General features: G+C 45.4%; 1 protein-coding gene across 1 annotated transcript in view; it reads right to left on the bottom strand.

The window, feature by feature from the left end:
* The window catches only part of LOC126003511 (guanine nucleotide-binding protein G(q) subunit alpha), a 304,342-nt gene extending 286,223 nt beyond the window's left edge, over positions 1-18,119 (bottom strand). The window contains exon 1 of the mRNA XM_049769762.1: positions 17,887-18,119. Within this exon, the coding sequence (XP_049625719.1) occupies positions 17,887-18,022 (136 nt within the window). The 5' untranslated portion in view covers positions 18,023-18,119. The remainder of the gene's footprint in view (positions 1-17,886) is intronic.
* Positions 18,120-22,400: the final 4,281 nt, after the last annotated feature.

Genomic DNA, 22,400 nt, shown 5'->3' with positions numbered 1-22,400 from the left:
AGCAATGCTAGGACATTTGCCTTGTACACCACTGACCCAAGATGGAGCGCAGTTCGATCCCCTGGTGTCCCATATGGTTCCCCAAGCCAGGAGCAATTTCTGAGCACATAGCCAGGAGAAACCCCTGAGCATGGGGGGGGGGGGGAGGGAGAAGGGGAAGGGGGAGGGGGAGGGGAGGGGGGAAGAGGAGAAATATTTGAGAATAAAACACAAGGATACAAATTTATGACATCTCCAGTGAAATGAGTATATTCTGGAAAAATTTATGAATACAGTGTTTTGGATTTATTTTAACTTTACTTGTTTTTATTTTGAGATTTTGAGGCCACATCAGCCTTGCTTAGGCCAAATTTTAAGCAGTGCTCAGATCTATGGGTAAAAAGCAATCACTCTTTCTCCAGGTCCAAATGGATAGAATTCTTTTTTTTTTTTTTTTTTTTTTTTGGAAAGAAAGGAAAGTAAAAGGAAGCAAACCCTTAAAGAGAAGTAGGGGTATTTAGAGTCAGATTAAATTTTATATGAGGGTAAACATCTAAACTTAATGTTTACATTTTTCTTTTTTTTTGTTTTTATTTTTTTTAATTTATTTAAACACCTTAATTACATACATGATTGTGTTTGGGTTTCAGTCATGTAAAGAACACCACCCATCACCAGTGCAACATTCCCATCACCAATGTCCCAAGTCTCCCTTCTCCCCACCCGACCCCCGCCTGTACTCTAGACAGGCTCTCCATTTTCCTCATACATTCTCATTATTAGGACAGTTCAAAATGTAGTTATTTCCCTAACTAAACTCATCACTCTTTGTGGTGAGCTTCCTGAGGTGAGCTGGAACTTCCAGCTCTTTTCTCTTTTGTGTCTGAAAATTATTATTACAAGGGTGTCTTTCATTTTTCTTAAAACCCATAGATGAGTGAGACCATTCTGCGTTTCTCTCTCTCTCTCTGACTTATTTCACTCAGCATAATAGATTCCGTGTACATCCATGTATAGGAAAATTTCATGACTTCATCCCTCCTGACAGCTGCATAATATTCCATTGTGTATATGTACCACTGTTTCTTTAGCCATTCGTCTGTTGAAGGGCATCTTGGTTGTTTCCAGAGTCTTGCTATGGTAAATAGTGCTGCAATGAATATAGGTGTAAGGAAGGGGTTTTTGTATTGTATTTTTGTGTTCCTAGGGTATATTCCTAGGAGTGGTATAGCTGGATCGTATGGGAGCTCGATTTCCAGTTTTTGGAGGAATCTCCATATCGCTTTCCATAAAGGTTGAACTAGACGGCATTCCCACCAGCAGTGGATAAGAGTTCCTTTCTCTAATGGATAGAATTCTAAATGGCTTAAAACACTTATTTTTCATACATTTTCAAAATCACTAAAAATTACCAAATTTTTTTTTTGTTGTTGTTTTTGGTTTTTTGGGCCACACCCGGTGATGCTCAGGGGTTACTCCTGGCTATGCGCTCAGAAGTCGCTCCTGGCTTGGGGGACCATATGGGACGCCGGGGGATCGAACCGCGGTCCATCCTAGGCTAGCGCAGGCAAGGCAGGCACCTTACCTCTAGTGCCACCGCCCGGCCCCACCAAAAATTATTAACATCAAATATAAAGAATGTTCTTAGAGCCTAGGAACTGGCACAAAGAGCGTATTTGCACTACTGGTTCCCTTTCCAGCATGGGATGGGCCTCTTAGTGCCAAATAACCCCAAGAACCAAGCCAGGAGCAAATGCCCAGTACTGCCCATAAACTTAAGTTTAAAAGTCTTGAAGAGTATGTTTTGGGGGGGCCAAACCCATTTGATGCTCAGGGGTTACTCCTGGCTATGCGCAGAAATCTCTCCTGGCTTGGGGGAACCATATTGGATGCCAGGGGATTGAACTGCAGTCCATCCTAGGCTAGTGACTGCAAGGCAGACGCCTTACGTCTAGCGCCACTGCTCTGGCCCCAAGTCTTGGAAAATATTTTAAGAACAGGAGAGATATTACAGGTGTTAAAGGCACTTGCCTTGCATATAGCTAAGTGGGTTCAATACCCAGCACTGCATATGGTCTCCTGAGTAAGTACCATCAGGAGTGATCCCTGACTGCAGAGCCAGAAGTAAACTCTAAGTACAAGCTAGATGTGGCCCAAAAATTAACCATCTTCCCAAAACATGCATACAGAAAACGTAAATCATTGTGTGACCCTACAGTAATAGAAATTCACAATGCATTAACTAGTTCTGGGGAAGATTATATTGTAATTTGTGTAGAGATTCTGACAGTCACCAGGGACTTGGGGAACCTAAAGCAGAATCTCTGTTCCCACAATACAAATGGCCTGAAGCAGAAAACCATACCAAAAAAAATGTGCTTCGCAAAGTACACAGCTGCTGATTTTCGTAAGAGTATATTTGGAATCAAGATTTCCCTAAAGAAATATTAATAGAGTCCTATGAGTTTTTCTACTAAAATACAATTCTTTGCCAAGAAATGCATAGGCCGGAGACAAGAACTGTTTACAGGAAACAAATAAGGCAACACAAAAGGATCTTCTCTCACTAAGGGCTGTTACAGGACTCACTATTATCGAGATGCATGTGCCCATAAAGTCTGAATCATTTCTACTGTGCCCTGGAGAACATCTCAGATGGTCATTCCCCTTCCATCATCCCTGGACACACCTAGGCACTGCCATCTCCAAATTCCACTCCAAAAGCAGGCAGTGTGGCAAAGCATTGATTCTTATGCCATGAGGAAGTAACTGGTAAGAGACCCAGACTTCAACTGTATTTGGTTCCAGAACTCCCTAGTTATGTTCTCATATGGTTCAAGATTTTTTCAATAAACAAGTTTTCATTAGAAATTCTGAGGAAGAGAGGGGGTGAGGGAGAGAGGAGAGAAAAGGAGAGAGGGAGAGAGAGACAGAGGGAGAGGAGAGAGAGAGAGAGAGAGAGAGAGAGAGAGAGAGAGAGAGAGAGAGAGAGAGAGAGAGAGAGAGAGAGAGAGATACACTCAAGAGACAGCACAGCTTTTCCAAAGTAGAGTTACAATACATAGCCCAGAGTGAAAGTCCAGAACTCAAAGGTGGAAATGTAGGCAGCATTTGCGCTCAGGCACCATGTACACACCTGGTCCAAGATACTCCACAAGACAGCTGCCTATGATGTCAGCCAAGAACTCCTGTCAAGTCAGTTCTGTCTCAGACAAAATGCAGCCTGGAAGTAGGACTGACAGTAAATAATGAGAAGTCAGCTTGAAGGAACCCGAAACATCCTGGGAAAGTCTCTTGACTGGGGCAGTACACAGCAGTCTAGAATGTGGCCAGGAACTAAGAAGGCATAACGCAAGCTTCTTTCTGGGTAAGAATCAGTCTGGCAATGATGTCTAACACCACGGCCCATGCTTTCTGCATGGCTGCAGAAAGCAAACACCTAAGTCTGAGAGCCAAGTTGCTGACCAGGGCTTACAGGAGATACAGAGATAAATGCCCTTCTAAACAGCTACCACATGAAGGCTGGACCTGGTCTCTCTTCAAGCAAGGTGAAGCAATGCTCTTGGAGGCCTGTCTGCTGCTGCAGCACCACCTCTGGAAGGAAAAGGCAAGGCACTTTGAGCCGAGGCTCCATGAGGATGTCTGATTCCTCTCAAACTTGGGGCTCCAACTCTATTCTGGGCCCAACTCTCTCATGTGGATACATTTCCTTCTCTTGCTCCTTTCACTGAGGATCTCACTTCAATGATAGGAGAACAGAGGAGAGAGAGAGAAACAGTGAGAAAGTGATAGTGAAGGAGGGGGTCAAACACCAGTTCTTGCTCACCACTACCTCCACATTGATGAAGATGGAGAAACAGGAAGACAGTAACATTACAAACAGCAGCAGCACTTCCTGTCCTTTGCCGAGTCCCTGCCACCCAGTCTCTCCTTCATTCCCCCCATCTCTGCTCTAACCTCCCTTCTCCTCCACCAGCTCCCAACTCTCCTCTACTTTCCACCTCCCCTACCTCCCCTCTCTTCTGCCCTTCCTAGGCCTCTCTTCTCTCCTTCACCCTCCCCATTCCCCTGATCTCCCCCTCCTCTATTCTCTCCCTGCCTCTCCTCCCTACTCTCCCCCCACCCTGGGTTTTTCTCGGCTCTCTCCCAGACTATACCCTGCACCTATCCCTGGAGAGCAAAGCCTAGCACAGCACTATCTGAAAGTACACCATCAGGGACCCCAAAAGAAGAGCAGGAGGGGGCATCACGTGAGTGTGCTGGGGAATGTCCTACTTTCAACTGCACCTGGGTTCTCCTGGGCTGCACACAAGCCATCTCAAAGCTGTCCCAATAACAAGGAGGCAGGCAAGGAATAAGAGAAGAGTCAGATTGAGCATGCCAATTCCTGCCTGGCATTGTAAGTGGAAGCAGGGTCTGCAAGCTGATCCTCCAAGCCCAAAGAAACAGTCCCTAAGGTCCCTGACATATAGGGATGACCACAACCATTCAGAAGAGATTACTCAAGAGTCCCCAGAAAGCTGACTTCTTTTTTTTTTTTTTCTTTTGGTTTTTGGGCCACACCCTGTGACGCTCAGGGGTTACTCCTGGCTATGTGCTCAGAAGTTGCTCCTGGCTTCTTGGGGGACCATATGGTACGCCGGGGGATCGAACCGCGGTCCGTCCTAGGCTAGTGCAGGCAAGGCAGGCACCTTACCTCCAGCACCACCGCCCGGCCCCGAAAGCTGACTTCTTAAAGCAGAAAGGAAGAGTCATCTCAGAGGCTGGCATGGGCACTCCTAGAGGCCATGGAGCACCTATTCACAGTGCAGTCAAGGGCAGCACTGCTTTCTTGCGGGCCCTGAACCACGGCCATGACATGACAGCAGTCTGGAAGCCATGTTTCATTTACCTGCTTCTCTCCATAAAAAAAAAAAAAATTCCGGGGGCAGAGCAATAGGACAAAGGGTAGGAAGCTTGCCTTGTTTGTGGCTGATCTGGGTTCGATCCCCAGATTCCCATATGGTCCGCCAAGAAGTGCTAGGAGTAATTCCTGAGTGCTAAGCTACGGTGACCCCTGAGCATCACTAGGTGTGGTCAAAAACAGTCTTACATAATAGGACCTGAGAGATAGTACAGCAGATAGGGTGCTTACCTTATACACAACTGAACCCTGCTTGATCCCCAATATTACATAGGGTCAAGCTCAAAATGATCCCTGAGCACAAAGCCAAGTATAAAAACTGAGCATCACCAAGTGCAGTTCAAAGCTCTATCCTCCCAAGAGAGTAAAGTCTTACTTATTGTTCTGGTTTCAATAAAAATTCAAGTGTGGGAAGAGAGTAAAGGGGCCCAGAAAAGAACATAAATGGTCTATTCACCTTTCCTAAAATATTTGTGCACACCAGCTCAAAAGCAAAGCATACCCCAGACCCCACCCCAACACATGCCCTGCCAGGAGAGAGCCTGGTCCAAAAGTCAAGCAGCCTGTCTGCTCCCACTGAAAATGCCAAAAGCAGGCATCAACAGCAGAAAATACCGAAAGAAAGAAGAAAGAAAGAAAGAAAGAAAGAAAGAAAGAAAGAAAGAAAGAAAGAAAGAAAGAAAGAAAGAAAGAAGAAAAAAGAAAAAGAAAGAAAGAAAGAAGAAAGAAAGAAAGAAAAGAAAGAAAGAAAGAAAGAGAGAGAGAGAGAGAGAGAGAGAGAGAGAGGGAGGAGGGAGGGAGGGAGGGAGGGGAGGGAGGGGGGAGGGAGGGAGGGGAGGAGGGAGAGGGAGAGGGAGGGGGGGAGGGAGGGGGAGAGGGAGAGAGGGGGAGAGAGAGGAGAGAGAGAGAGAGAGAGAGAGAGAGAGAGAGAGAGAGAGAGAGAGAGAGAGAGAGAGAGAGAGAGAGAGAGAGAGAGAGAGAGAAGCACTGCTTCCAGCTGGGTGGAGGAAAATGAAGCCACAGAAGAGCAGGCAGTGAGTCAAAGGTCTCAGGTCTCAGAGATGGCAGGAAAGCTGAGCAGGTTTGCGCCTGAGAACTGGGAGGGGAGGCGGGAACGACTCTGCCTGCAGGAAGCAGAGTCCACGCTGATACGGTGCAAGGCTTTTGATAGGGCTCCCTGGAAAGTCTGTGAGGCTATCAGCTGCACGCCAGGCGCAGGCTGCTCCACAGGACCCACCAAACCCGCCTGCCCTGCAGGTGTTCCCTGGACTGAGGGGTGGAAGGAAGCCAAGAGGCTCCAGACCCATCCATGCCTCAGCCTTTCCCACTAGACAGCTGTGTGCATGCCTCTCAGCCTCCATTGAGTCTGAGCAAAAACTGGCCAAGGAAGGTGTTAAAGCTGTCAAAGCCAGCTGATAAAGTCCAGCACAAAAATGACCCCCACCTTGGCAGGGAATAACTGCAAAAGCCTCAGTTTGCTTAGAGACAGAAGCAGGATCACCGGCTGCAAGTTCTTGAAAGGAAAGGAAAACTAAAGAGCAGTTACTTATTAACCAAATCAACATCTACAGAACCAGTCAGCAAATGGCTTTTCCCAATAGACCCATTTTCCAAAATCAATCACACAAACTCGAAAGACAAATGAGTTCTTGAACACTGGAGGACTGCAGCATTCTTGAGAGGTAGGCTCAGAACAAGAATTAAAGTCATCCTGTATTACTGGAACAAGGCACAGGAAATGGATCAGCAGTTTCAGACAAGAGGAAAAGTGCATATGCCATCTGCAGAGGAAACTTATCATAAGGGGCTCTCAGAAGCACAAGCTCTAAAGTATCAATTCACATGGCAAGGAAATAAATATAGGAGCTGCTCCTTAAAGGGGGGGAGAGGGGCAATAGCACACAAAAGGCTGAGGACATCCTTTGCATTCTCAAGGCCTGGGTCAAGCCCCAGCACTAGTCTCCTGAGCATTTTCAGGAGTGAGCCTTGTAGCCAGCAGCCCCCAAGCACACCAAAGTCTGGGCCAAAATAAAAATAAAACCAGGAGACCGAGATGTACCTCAGTGATTAGAACACACAACTCTCATGAACTGAGGTCATGTATCAAGTAAAACATCAAAACCTACTGAGGTTGGTGAGGATTCTTGCATATGGCTGAACATGTGTGTGTCCCCAGCACTGCATATGGTCCCCTGAAAACCAGCAGGAGTTACCCCAACCCACTTCGCAAACAACACTGGGTGTAGCACAAAAAACAAACTAATGACTTAACAGGCACAGGATAATCTTCTTGCCATATTACCTACCATACAGAAATGAAATTAGGAGATGTTTAAACATTCTCAAGTAATCAAGATGAGGACGTCCCATCAGTAAGAGAGGGTGCAGCAACTCTGCGCAGGCCTTAGCAAGTCGTGGAACTCAGTGGCCTGCAGGAGAGTCTGCAGCACAGGCTCATCAAGACTCCACTGCTCAGCTTAACCCAATCTCAAATCCATGCCCTCTGGAAAAGCTGACATTATTTTCGGTATATCAGTGGATATAGGTTTAGAAATGAAGTGTTGCTAAAGAACAAGAATACTCTCCTCAAAAAAAAAAATCACACTCACAACTGTCTTTAATATTTTAAAGCTCAGTGGGATGCAAGAGAGTTCAGGGGTTAAGCCCCCGTGTAAAGGTTTTTGACTCTGCTTGGTCCATACTGGTTTGATCCCCAAGCACTACCATAAAATAAAGCCCCTGAACACTACCAAGCGTGATCCCTGAGCAAAGTCAAGAGCAAGTCCTGAGCATAGATGTAGGTATGGGCCAAAAATAAAACAGTACCCAACTTCTCTCACTAGCTCACAGCAAGAGTGTGTCTGAGAGAAGTACCAACTGCTAATTTCCTGAATCTTGAAGAAACACAGAACCCTGGAGCTTTGTATACAAGAGCCTGGGGTGAGAGAGTAAGAGGGTGTGTAAGAGGGTATGCTCTACTGAAAGTTGGGGTTGTTAAGTTGCAAATTTCTGGATGGACAAAAAGTCGGAGTTGGAGGGGAGTGAGTGGCTGCAAATTGGTAGATGAAAAATTGAGTCAGGATGGGTAAGACATGGAAGCTTTATACCCTTTATGAATAACCAATCTGCTTTACTAACCAAAAATTACATTGAAGATACCTGCTGCTCCTAAAAAAAGAAAATGGAAAGCAAGCTATCTTTAAGCAATATAAAAGTGCCGGTTCAAGCCAGAAAAAAAGTACAGGGGTAGGACTTTTGCCTTGCATGCAGTCAACTCAGATTCCATCCCTGGCATCCCTATGGTCCCATGTGCATCACCAAGAGTGATCCCTGAGTGCAACGCCAGGAGTAAGCCCTGAACGTGGCAAAGTGTGGCCCAAATCCACTCTACCCCAACAAAGGCCTTACAACATTTTTTAAGGCAGCAAATAATTTCAATTTTTTTTTTGTAAGTAGTGGTCAACAAAAAAGAAACCAGAGCCAAAGCGACAGTACAGCAGGTAAGGTGTATGCCTTGCACACAGCTCACCAAGAGTAATTCCTGAACACAGAGCCAGGAGTAACCCAAGCACCACAAATGTGGCCCAAAAACAAAACAAAACAAACAAAAAAAAAAAAAAACAATAAATAAAAGGAAGGAAAGAAACCAAACTAGTGAAAAGCATTCAATTCCTGATTTCAGTTACCAACACAGAAAAAGCATGAAGTTCTCTACTTGGAATGAATTACGTATTTAATATCATTCACTTTCCTGAGCAGACCCAATGTTGCACTCTAACTCCTTTTCTTTCATTTGTAGATCTCCCTTCTGTGAGATTTCAGGAATATGATAGCATTAGTAGTATTCTAGTTCCCTCAAGTACCACAATCCATTACACAATTTCCTTCAAACAACGACTCTGTTTCTGAAGCAACCCAAAGGTTCATGAGCCAAGATTGATCCTGTAATAAAGGTACAGGAAGTGTTCACAATTCAAATAACCCATGTTTCTAACTATTTTCCACACAAACCACTGAATAAATAGCAACTGGCTTTTTCACTAAAAGAGAAAGAACGTGAACGTTTCACCAAATGAGAAAAGGAAGAATGAATGAGACGGGACAAAGGAAACAGACACTTTGGCCTTCTAACACAATTTCCTTTCACTATGTTACAAAAGAACCTCCAAAGAGCAAAGACAATTGGCAAATGCAGAACCATACCCTTTAGAAAAAAAGCACAAAGTTTTATTTATTTCCCTTCTTCTAATTGTTCAACTTTCCTATGGGCATCCAATAGTTCTCTACTTCCAAGAGCACACGCCCATCCTGCACAAGATAACTCAACAGTGCTAAATGGGCACAATCCTTCAAACAAACAAACAAAAAAAACAAGAGTCAAGCTGAAACAGGTACAGTGACTAGGGCCAACCCTAGTTCAATCCTCAGCATCACAATAAGATGCTCTGAACAATCAGGAGAGAACACCATCTGAGCACAGAGCCAGGATTAAGCCCTGAGCAGCTCCAGGCATGCCAAAAAAGTCAACAGAAAAACCAAACCTAGAAGGGTGGGAGATGTAGTACATCCATAGGGTACTTGCCTTGAAAGCAGTAGACCGTGTTTGATCCCCAGCACAGCATAAAGTCCCCTTCAGCACTACAAGGAGTGATCCCTGAGCACCAAGCCAGAAGGAAACCTTGAGCACAAGGAGGTGAGGACCAAAAGCCAATAAATATTTTTATTTTTTATTTTTTTAGCCAATCCAAGGCATCAAATGTGAAATGAAATCAACAAAAAGGGTTGGTCTTCCCTGATGACAAATGAAAACTCAGGAGTATCTCACATACTGTCTTAATCGCCCATTAGGTGTTTATTGTGTTCATCTGATCCACAAGATACGCTGATATTTTTAATTATTTAAACCGAACTGTTTGTTGAATATGTGAATTTAAAATATATTCAAAAGCTTAATCTTAATAATATAATTTAATAATATTAATTCTATTCTAATACTAATTTTATTCTAGAAAATGATCAATAAAGACTTACACTGAGTTCAGAAATTGTGACTAGTTATAAAAAGTCATCCCATGGGGGGTTATAATGACAGTACAGTGGGTAGGGCATTTACCTTACAAATGGCTGGCTTAGGTTTAAGCCTGAACACCCATAGAGTTCAATAAGATCCTCCAGGAGTGATCTCTGAGCACAGTTGAGTGTGGCCCCAAAACAAAAAACAAAAAGTCCACCCCAAAATACTTAGCAAATTTAGATTTTGCTTCACAACAGATGTCTATTTGTCTCATCAAATTACAAATCCCCAAACACATAGGCTTAATGAACTCTGACTGACAATATGCTTAGGCTCTTTTGCTTCTACATGTTAAATAAGAAATATCACAGTAATATAGCACATCAAAGGTGAACAAAGTCCTATAATTTCATTAGTAACAGCTGTTCACACAAAGGAGTGTTTGGGCCTGAAAACAGCTCTTTCTTTAATGTTACTTCTATCCACCAGCATGAGAGAAAACATTCACTGTTTACTGTAGTCAGTTACTGCCACAGATTTAATTACCAACAATCAACACATATTACCTTCTATTGCTATCTCACACTTCTTGAGGATTAATTCAACACAGATCTTAAGATTGCTTAAAAGCCATTAGGAAAGCTTCTCCCTAAGAAAAATATCACTGCTCTCTTCCACAGCACCACCTTCAAACAGAACATCAAACTTTAAAATTGCTGCTCCAAATACCTGCATTTCTCTCAATCCAAATCCCACCAAAGTCTGAAGGAAAGAGATTCTCTCCACCCCGATCTTAGGGAGAAAGCTATCCTATCTTCCTTAAAATGGCGTCTCTCTTTTAAAATGTAGCTCTGAGCCCTCAAAGCCTTTAATTTTTCCCCAAGAGCACCTGATCAAGGGCAACAGAACATGAACCCCAACCCCGAGAGAAAAATTCTTCTGATTGTGGATTCAAGATCAGCTCCAGAAAACCCTGTTCATTACTTTTCAAGTATAAGTTTGCAAGGATCAGAAAAAGAAATCTGTTCCCTTTCTTTGCTAAGTTTAGCATAACACAATGCTTAACGACTGCAAAAGCTGTTTCATGTCCTTAAAATTCATCAGTAATAAAAATCACACCTCTGCAAAGTGAACATGAACCACCTGTAAGATGGAGTGTGAATTGTTTTTTCATGAAAAAAAAGGTTACTGGATTTATTTGTTATTAAACAAAATGGCTACAAAAATTATTATTCTGCTACTTTCCTACTTATCTAAAAATATCTGAATAAATACATGTGGAATAATTTCACTGTTCAGTGGGACTTTTTAAAATGTGTCAAAGCTCCCAAAGAAAGAAGTAACGTGGAAATATAGGATTGACAGTTCAATCGCAGAATTAGACAGTGAACCTAGATGGTTCAATGCAATAAAATGTATTCTGCGGGCTCAGTTATCTAGAGACACAAATCTAAATATTTTTTAAATGAGAATGGCCCCACTTCATACTTCATATATAAACTTATACATACTTAAGTTTGAAGAGGAAAAAAAATCATAGAAATGCATCTAAACAAATCCTGACATTAAAAACATATTCAACACTTGGGAGGAAAAATAAAACCAGCTGGTTTTAAAGCAGCCTTGTAAGTAAGGAGTTCTGGTATTTCCAGAGAGAAGCAATTATTAGGATTGCTTATAGGGATTCTTATGTTCTGCAGTTCTGAGTAGCATTTCTGGAAAACCATTGACCTCAGGTAAATTCAGGGACTCAATATGCCCACTTTTTCTCCAACAAACTCTGTGCACGGGAGAGCAGGACCCAATGAAGCCAACAGACAGCCTGAATCTGCCAGAGTCCCCAGTCTTCTGAGACCCTCTCACACTGACCATGCACAGAACCAGTAGCTACTGACTAGCCAACACTGAATCAGCATAAACATATAAAATTGCATAAAACATAAAACGTGCATAGCTACCACCTGTACTCTAGAGAAGCAAGCAATTCACTGAAGACATGGAGGGGAAAGCTAATAAAAAGGGTAAAAAGGAATGAAGAAGCGAGGGTGAGGCTCTATGACAGAACGCAGGTCTCACATGCAAGAGACCCAGAGTTCAGGGGGAGGAGAATGGGTGAAAATCAAGATATGGAATAATCCTTTTTAGGCTTTCATACTTTAATCATGCTCTCATTCCCAAATGTACCCAGCAAAGAACAGGCAAATTACACCGGTTCAATACAGGAAACAATCCTCACATTAACAGTTCCTTTACTGGAATGAATTTGTAACAAACTGCTTCAAAGAGTTACAAATTTTTTACAAATCATGACTTTATCTGCCACAGATTAAACATTCCGCAATCCATTCTCTATGATTGATCCTTTAATTTGTGGTTCCCTTTTTGTTTTGGGGTTTGTTGTTTTTTTGGGGGGGGACACCCGGCAGCACTCAGAAATTATTTCTGGCTCAGTGCTCAAAAATCACTCAAGGCAGGCTTGGAGGACCATATGAGATGCTGGGAATCAAACCCGGGTCCTTCCGGGTTAGCCGTGTGCAAGGCAAATGCCTTACCACTGTGCTATTCCTCTGACCCCTGTAGTTCCCTTTTTAAGAAAAATGTTTACTAAGCAGCTATTTATTGAGTGCAATTTTTTAAGTTAAAGGCATGGTTAAAAGGGGCTGGAGAGAGGGGCCAGAGCAATAGCGCAGTGGTAGGCCATTTGCCTTGCATGCAGCTTACCCAAGACGAACCTTGGTTCAATCCCCGGCATCCCATATGGTCTCCCAAGCCAGGAGTGATTTCTAAATTCATTGCCAGGAGTGGCAGGTAGGGGCACTTGACAACCAGGTTCAATAATCCAGCAGCCCATATGGTCCCCAAACCTCATAAAAGTAAGCTCTGAGCACTACCAACCAGGGGAGGGATAGGGGATGGGGGGTACCAGGGAAAAAAGAAAGGCTGGAAAGAAAGTTTAAGAAAAATGTGCTCATTTTGCACATGGCCAATCCTCAGTATCACACAGGGTCCCTTGTGCACCACCAAGAGTGATCCATGGACACATCAGAAGTAAACCCTTGGCACCACCAGGTATGACCCAAAGAAAAATAATGTGACAAAACTGAACATGAATAATATAAATATAATGTATATAATATAATAATATAAATATAAATATAATGTATAAATTCTAATACACAAGAATGAAAAATATGCATATAATATTTTAGAAAATCAGTAATATACAATTTTATCTACCACCAAAATTGGTCATTTTCAAAAGTTAAAATTGAATCAATTTTTAAAATTTTGGGATGAGGGGTCGGAGAGATAGCATGGAGATAAAGCATTTGCCTTGCATGCAGAAGGACGGTGGTTTGAATCCCGGCATCCCATGTGGTCCCCGAGGCCACCAGGAGCAATTTCTGAGTGTAGAGCCAGGAGTAACCCCTGAGCGCTGCTGGGTATGACACAAAAAAACAAAAAAAAAAATTGGGATAAAAACATAAAAGTTTGACCAGTGATGTAGCTAGCTCAGCAGTAGAGTACAAATAATGTGTATAAAGTTTGACACCTAGCCAAAAAAGAAAAAATAGAGGAGGTTGGAGAGATAGTACAGCATCTAGTGTATTGGACTTACACACTGCCAACCCCGGTTCTATCCCCTGCATCCCATATAGTTCCCTGAACACAGCCAGGAATAACTCTTGAATGCAAAGCTAGTGAACAGTCAGGTGTGGCCCCAAAACAAAAATACAAAACAAACAAAAATGGCAAGGGAAAAGGCTTGCTAAATCTTCCTGCTTGATGATTAAGATCTGAAAATTAAGGATTTTTAAATCTTATGAAATTAAAGAACAAACTAAAAGAGAAAAAAATTTTCCAAGCAATTGAAAAGACTCAGATGAGTCTCTAAGACTAGAGGCAGACATTCGAAGTCACTTGTTTTCAACAGACCTAAGGATATATAGTATAGTCTAACACCAACAGAAATAGTCAGTAATGGGCCGGGCGGTGGCGCTGGAGGTAAGGTGCCTGCCTTGCCTGCGCTAGCCTAGGACGGACCGCGGTTCGATCCCCCGGCGTCCCATATGGTCCCCCAAGAAGCCAGGAGCAACTTCTGAGCGCATAGCCAGGAGTAACCCCTGAGCGTCACAGGGTGTGGCCCAAAAACCAAAAAAAAAAAAAAAAAGAGTAAAGAAATAGTCAGTATTTATAATTATCAATTAAATATTTTATACCTAGAAAGCATTTTTAAATCAATCATACTGAAATAACGTATCTTAGCATATATTTAAAAGACAAAGTTTTCTTGAGGTAGTAAAACAGAAAAAGGGAAAAACAACTCAAGACAGAAAGACTAGTAGGCTGGAGCTTAGATTCTGCATGTAGGAGAAGGGGTGTGATCTCAGGTACTGCCTTGGCCCCCCAATACCAATAGGAACTACCCACAAACACAGAGCCAGGAATACTCCCTGAGCACTGTTGGGTGTGGCTCAAAAACCAAACGATTCAAATTTTAAACTACTGTAAATAAATTCAGACAGTGTTAGAGAAAACAAGAAAATAATTATTCCTGGCTCTATGTCAGGCAATGTGCTCTGCTCCTAGCAATGCTGATGGACCATATGTGGTGCAGGTGATCAAACTGTCAGCTGCATACATGTAACCACTGTACTATCTCTCTGGCTTGGTTTAATTGCTGCTATACTTTTATGGGGGATATGAAACAAAAATAGTTGGGTTTTTTTTTTTTTGCATTTTTTGGTTTGTTTTAGGGCCACACCCAGAGGAGTTTGAGGCCTATTCTGCCTTTAAGCACAGGGAACAATAAGTGATGCAAAGGACCCTGGCCAGCTCTAAACAAGGCGTGTGTGGTAAAATATCTCTCGACCAATACTGCCACATTTTCATGAAGGCAGGTAACCACTACTTCCCTTCTCTATTTTCTTCACATCATTAACATAGAAAGTTAAATGTGTGAACAAATGCAAGGGTCTATATTTAATAAACATATTTATTTCCATTAAAATGGAGTCATACTTTGAACTGAAACGTAGTTCAAAAAAATCTAATACTAAATTGCTTTTAAATATAGGAGGGATTCCCAAAGTTAAAGTAATTAAAAACCTTTATGGTAAGCCATGAAACCAAGAAAGGCTTCATTCTGTAGCTTCCTTTGGCTAGGCACAGCAGAAGTGAAGGTAGGAACTGGAGGAAGTCACCCACAAGCACATTAAGGAGTTTCTCAAACAGAGGAACACCCCTGCATCCAAAGCAGGGCCCAAACATATATTCAGGACATCACATTGACTCACATTTACTGTCCACAGCAAGCAGAGGCCCTAAGAGTCTTGGCCCCAAAGCAACAGACTGAAAAAGGAAGCTGAAGCAATTTATGTCTGTCGAGGGACAACATAAGCTTTTCACACCATTAATGAATGCAGGTGCTAAGTTAAAGTATTTCTATTCCACTTCTAATAGGTCAGATTTGGGGGCCAGTGCATAGAAATATCTAATGGGGAGGGGGAAGGGAGGAGAAGTTGCTCACCTGAGCAATTAAACATATACTCCAATTTTTTTCCTCATAAAACTATTTCCAAAGCACATGTTTAAAGGTTTTGTAAATTTTTGATATGTTATGCAGAAATGCACTATGTGTAATTAAGCATCCATAGATGCACAGCACCTCCCCCAAGTCCACCTTCTAGACTTTAAACCCAGGCAGGCAGAGAACTAAGCTCAGGGGTTCTAAAGTGAGAGCAGCTAGGACAGCAAAGGCAGCAAACCTTTTAGGCTGCAGAAGCCACAGCTGCCTTGGTCACTGCTTGACCGAAGCAGACTCAAATTTTAAAAACATTCTTTGTTCTCCAAACCACAAGCCCTTCCCACTATCATAATTCAACTACTCATATAGTTTCTTCCCTTCTCAATACGGAGACTTCCCAAAACATGTAACTAAACATTTTTCGACCATTAGAAGCTTCAGACCCAAATGAGGGGGTAAAAATTATGCACAGAAAATAAATCTCCTTTATCCAAATGCCATTTCCAACTCCATATGTTTCCTTCTTTCAAACAGAACTCGGGACTTAAGTTCTTTATAAACGTGTGGCCACTGATCTTATCTGGTATTTAGGAAGACCTAAAAAAAAAAAAGCTCATGTGAATTAACCACCTGTACCTCTGCATTTCGTTCCTTCTGAACAAGTACCTGAGCAGCTGAGTCCCAGAGGCAAACTGGTTTCTTGAACTAAAAAATAAATGCTCATGTTAAAGAAACCGCGTGCTTGACAAATCCTCTCTGACAGTGCCATATTCTTCTCCTGCAGTGTGTCTGAGAAAATATTCCACGCACAAGTAGCCAGAACACAAAAGCAGACATGTTTTGGGGCCTGCTACTGCAAAGCTACACTTCCCACCAACTACGATAGCTCGGAGTTGGATGTCAAGCTGCTTGGTTTTGAGCAATTCTAGAGAGCCAAGGACTGCAACCCTATTGGAGAAATGCATTTTCTTGGCCACTCTCAGAAAGCAGACCACTGGATGGTGGTGGATGGGAAACTGCATGCACACTTCCATTTTCCTAGGAAGACTTTCTGAAGCCCCGAAAACATTATTTGGTTTAAACAAAAGGTTCTTATTTGTTTCTATGAGAGACAGAGCACTGTCCAGGTTTGCAGTACACTAACTGGTAAATTTAGGCCTCAATGGGTATATCAGGTCAAATAAAAGGTACAGAGAGTTCCTGATCAGTTGGACCATTATCCACAACAGAGGTGGAGGAGAAATGGCCTATCGCCACCCAGGGTGAACACTAGCCTCAGGGGGTCTTTCATGGGGACTGACCTCCCCGTTCCCCCACCTCCTAAGTCTTCATCTTTTCAAGGCCATCCCCCTTGGTTCCGCCTCAGGCATCCCTTCTTGGGAATGAATGGAGTTGCAAGGGTGCTCGTTCCCTAACCTCTGGGCCCCACAATATACTGTCTGTGAGTGAACAACGAGCACCTCACCACACTAGTGCCCAAGCGGCTATGTCCCAGCAAGCAACACAGCAGCTATCCACCCTGTGGTTCACGGGTCCCTAGTAATCCCCCCGTCCAACAGGGCACGCAAAGTTCAGCTCCTCTGCCCATACCTCCCCGGAAGATGCACACGCAATATGCACTTCTCTGAATACACTCAGCCCTAGAGGAAGGTGTGTGTGTGTGTGTGTGTGTGTGTGTGTGTATGTGTGTGTGTAAAGGCGCACAAGCAGAGCCGGGCCACACGCAATATGCACTTCTCTGAATACACTCAGCCCTAGAGGAAGGGGTGTGTGTGTGTGTGTGTGTGTGTGTGTGTGTGTGTGTGTGTGTGTAAAGGCGCACAAGCAGAGCCGGGCCACACGCAATATGCACTTCTCTGAATACACTCAGCCCTAGAGGAAGGGGTGTGTGTGTGTGTGTGTGTGTGTGTGTGTGTAAAGGCGCACAAGCAGAGCCGGGCCACACGCAATATGCACTTCTCTGAATACACTCAGCCCTAGAGGAAGGGGTGTGTGTGTGTGTGTGTGTGTGTGTGTAAAGGCGCACAAGCAGAGCCGGGCCAGCCAAGTATTTGTGTGTGTGGTCATGTGTCTGTGTGCACACAAGAATGTGTGCCTATGTGCCTGTCTGTGTGTGCGCATGTCCGTGAGTGTCCATGTCTGAGTGTGCGTGTCTGTGCGTGCATGTGTGTGCGCGCATGTGTCTGGGTGCTGCGTGCCTATGTGTACGAGTCTGTCTACAGGCGCGTGTGTCTGTCGGTGTGTCTGCTTCAGAGCGCGCGTGCACACGTGTCCGAGCACGCGCCCGCCCGCACGGGTGCCAGAAGCGGCCGGGGGCGCGCCGGGGCCGGCCTGGGACGCCGCGCCGGGCTCTGGGGGTGGGGAAGGGGCGTCCGGGCTTGGGGTCCCCCGGGGGGGGGGGGATCGGGGTCCGAGGGCGGCCGGCGGAGGCTGAGCCCGAGCCCGAGCCCGAGCGGCACTCACCGAGCAGCAGCAGCTTGAGCTCGCGGCGCGCGTCCCGCTTGTCCCGGCGCAGCTGCCGCTCGATCTCGTCGTTGATCCTCCGGGCCTCCTTGGCCTCCTCGCTCAGGCAGCACGCCATGATGGACTCCAGAGTCATTCTTCTCGCTCGGGGCCTCGGCCGCGGCCCCGCCGTCGGCCCCGCACGCGCGCACAACGCCCTCCTCCCGCCCTCCCTCCCGCCCTGGCTCCCCCGGGGCAGGCGGCGGCCGGCGAAGGGCCGCGGGGGGCGCGAGCGAGCGAGCGAGCGACGGGGAAGGCCGAGCCGGGTCCGCGCCGCTCCTCTCCGCTCCTCTCGTCTCCTCCGCGCTCACACGCCCGCGCCCGCAGCCCGGCCACGGGAAGGGGCGGCCCGCCTCGCCTCGCCTCGCCTCGCCTCGCCTCGCCGCCGCCGCTGCCCTAGGCCGAGCGCATCCACGGCGCGTCCGGGCCGCGCGCCCTCGGCTGTCTGTCTCGTCGCCCGCCCGCCCGCCCGGCCGGCCCCGCCGCCTGACGCCCCCGGCCCGGTCGCTGCGCCGCGCGGCTGCTCAGAGCTCGGCCTGGCCCTCGCCGCGCGCGCGCATCCTCCGCCTTCTCCTCGGAGCGGAGCGGGCGGCGCAGCGGCAACAGCGGCGGCGGCGGCGGGAGGAGGCGGAGGCGGAGGCGGAGACGGGCGGGAGGAGGGAGGCGGCGCCGCCCAGCCCCTCCGGGACGGCTTTCCGGGGCTCGCGCCTGCCGCGCCTCTCCGCGCTTTCCTCGCCTCGCCCGCGCAGCTCCGGCCCGGCTGGCCCGGCCCCCTCGAGGGGTCACGGCCGCGCTTCGCCGGCGAGAGGGCGGAGCCTGGCGCTGCTGGCCCGGCCCGAGCCGCTTCCAACCTGCCGCCGCCGGTCTCCGGGCGCCGGACGCCGGACGCGGCCCGGGAGCTGGCCGGCCGGTGCGAAGATGGCGGCCGGGAGCGCGACCCTCTGTGAGGAGGAGGACGATGAGGAGGAGGAAGTGAGTGGCGCGGATCAAGCCGGCACAGACCACGACTGCAGACGGTCCCCCGAGCCCGCACGCACCCCTGCTGGGGAGCTGGAGGGGAGACGCGGCCCGGCTGGACCTGCTGAGGAAGTCAGCCAGCGCCAGACCCCGACGGCGGGAGGCTTTTGCCTCGCCGCTGTGGGGAAACTGGGGAGCGCAGACTCCCTACGAGGCGTCGCCCCCGCTCCCCAGCGGGTTCGGACGGACACACGCCGTCCGTGTATTTCGGGCTTGCTGGTTCGGGGTGGCGGACTGCTGGGACATGGAAAAGACACACACACACACACACACACACACACACACACACACACACACACACACACACACACAAATGGGGTTTTTGCTTTGGCTCGCCCCTGCCTGTCTGAATGAGACCTCTCGGGTCTTGAGAGTGAAGAGGCCTTCAGGAGATTTTCCCCCACCACCAACGTCTGGGGTGGATGGTTTGAAAGCTACTTCGGGAGTTCAGGTGTTTTTCTCTCCCACACCAGCTGACCCGGGTTGTCATTCCTGCCTGAGGCAGGAGGCATCCCTGAGCCCCACCGGATGTTGCACCAAAGAAACGAAAGGAAAGGGAAAGGAAAGGAAAGCAAAAAAAGCATAAAATTTATGGGAAGCGGTGCTGAGAGTGCCGAGATTAGACAGCTTTTCTTGCACACAGTCGTCCCTATTATGAGCTCTGGCACCGTATCTATCAATATCGTTACCCTGAGCACAGACTGACAGGTCTGCCCTCTCGTCCCCCCCCCCCCAATGGTGCAAGGCTTAAAGCACCTGCTTTGCACGCGACTTTGGCAACGCCTGTTTGATCCCCAGCACTTCCAGAAGTGACCCATAGATACCCGTAGGACTGGTCCAAAAACTGAAGGAAAAAAAAAATCCCTTTGGGAGTAGGAGAGATTCCTCAAAGAGATCAACGTGTTGCTGGGTTCAGTTTGGTCCCTGCCCACAGATTCCCCATCGCACCTCTGGGCTCTAGCCATTGAAGCCCCAAAACCAAAAAAGGAGAGAATTCTCTTCCACATTTTGAGTTCTCAGTGTTGTACAAGGAATTCCAGGTCAAGAACTCACATGGGGTTCATGGTTTACAGGTGGAGAGAGCTGCCTTTCATATTACCTCTCAACTTTTTTCCTCTGCTCTCTTGCTTCCCTTTCCTCTCTCCTCACCTCTCTTTCTCTCCCCCTCTAAACAACTCTCTGACACACAAGACCTGCATAACTGACTCTCTTATTTAGATGTCCTACTAGGTTTGAGAGTCTGGGTCCATCCTTTGTATCAGAAAAATAAGAGGCTATTTTGTCTAAAAAGCAATTTCACTTTGGCCAGCAGAGACATAAATCTTATCCCCATCCCTGTGAACCAAAAAAAAAAGCCACCAATCTTTCTACGAAATTAAAATTTTAAATGAAGTGACTAATGATATCAAACATTGAAATCAATATGCAGTAATATTTAATGGCTTCAGAGAAAAATGATAAGACTTGTATATATAATATCAGTTTCGAAGAACTATAAAACTCCAGAGAAATTAAATGACAGTCAAAAAAGTCTGGTTCCCTAGCTAAGGATTGGGCAGCATTTATAAAGAATGGATTCTCCAACTGTGGCATCAAGGTATTGGATAATCCTTTTTGACTGGTTGGATCTATGGTATTTGATGAAACTAATTAAACTGCTTCAACTACATCATAGAATCATAGATACACTCAAAGTTTGTTTTGTCTTTCTGTACACCCAGTATCAGAAACACTCCTATGTGCTTGGTAGATCTGTGGATGGATAAATTTTTCTAAAGAAGGATGTTCCTTCAATTACTGGGAAGAAATCAGAAAGTAACAGTCCACACGATGTGGGTGACTAAAATGAAACGAAAAGAAAATTCCAAGCCTGAACCAAAATCTATGCAGAAATCTTGACATGGGTACTGGAAAGTGTTTAACAAACAAATACCTATAAAACCCAAGTCATGCCAATAAATGCATGGAGAAGTTACAGAAGTTGTTGCTTATGTTCTAGAAGTGAATACCCTAAAATGTACTATAAAAGTGAATCATTACAAAATCCCAATTCATTTCATCAATATTTGTTCATGGCCTAGCTTTGTCATTTACAAAGATGAACAAGAAAAAATTAAAATGAACAAAGTGTAATCCTTGACTTAATGTGCTTATATTAATTATATCCTTAGGTTTTGGAAGGCTCTGCATAGCTGTAATAAAACACAAAATGTGAGCCAGAGAAATGGTACAGTGGGCAGGGCGCTTGTCTTGCACATGGCTAATCCTCAGTTTGTCCTGCAGGAATGATCCTGAGTGCAAAGCCAGGAGTAAACCAAAACATAATCAAATAAATTAAGGTATGTGAAGAAAGGAATACTTTGTTTTGTTCAGGAAAACCTTAAATTTATAGGAACAGGAACATTTTGATTCATCTAAAGAATAAATAGGGCTTCAATAAGTATATAATTACACAAATCAGCAATTCCAAACATTAAGACAGATGATAAATCCTTTTTATAAAGGTCGATTATAAGATAACAGAAAGACAAAGCACAAAGCTCAATAACCAATGTATTCCATAGAGAAATGGGAAGACTTGTTATCCTTCCTATGTTAGCTAATGCTATGAACATCTGATCTCAGAAAAAGGCATAATTCAGTCTCCAGCAGCTATCCTAGAGTCAGTGAAAGGCCGCATTTGTCCTTTTCCCAGCCACTCAGCATCTTCATGCTGATGTCACTGTCCTGCCCTTCCCTTCCTTTCTGAACCTCTCCCAAGATTAGGAGTTGCCTGAGAGCAAGAACCCTAACCTTTCATGGTTACATTCAAGGCAACCCAAAGAGTGTCTTCAATAGAAGAGAAATTCAGCAAATGACTGTAAGCAAAGAAGCCGTGCAACTTGTATCCCGACACACTCACTTACAAACTGAACATCAGCAATTATGCCAACTGCTAAAAAATCCTTCAAGGTCTAGTAGTTCATTTGCACAAACAACACGTGCATACAAAGAGTAAAATAGGAGCCAGAGTGATAGTACAGCACCTCATATGTTTGCCTTTCACCCTAACAACCTTTTCCTCAACACTCCATATGGTCCCCTGGAGCTCACCAGGAGTAAACCCTGTTCACCACTGAGTATAGCCCAAAACAACCATAATTAAATCAATAGGAATGTGAAATGAGATGCTCTTGCTTCTAACCTATGTTAAAGGTGGAGGAAAGTTAGGAAGAAGTTATCCAAGAAATCCCAAGGAGTAAGGGTAAGCTGTGATGGTCCTATGCAAAACCAACTAGTTAGCCTTAAGTACTGTGGATGCCACAAAAGCTGAACAAGCTGCTCTCTACAGAGCTGCTGACAAAGTTCCCTGGCCCAGGAATCCATGGATTTGATGGTGAGAAAGGAAGCAAGCCCTGGAGACTTCGGAGAGTTGCAAATGGCGCCACCTAGAGGAACATTCTTAGAAAAACTAGAAG

Source organism: Suncus etruscus, chromosome 3 (genome assembly GCF_024139225.1).
Source record: "Suncus etruscus isolate mSunEtr1 chromosome 3, mSunEtr1.pri.cur, whole genome shotgun sequence".
Taxonomy (NCBI): Eukaryota; Metazoa; Chordata; class Mammalia; order Eulipotyphla; family Soricidae; genus Suncus; species Suncus etruscus.
The sequence above is the reverse complement of the archived record's forward strand: the minus strand, read 5'-3'. Positions and strand labels throughout refer to the sequence as shown.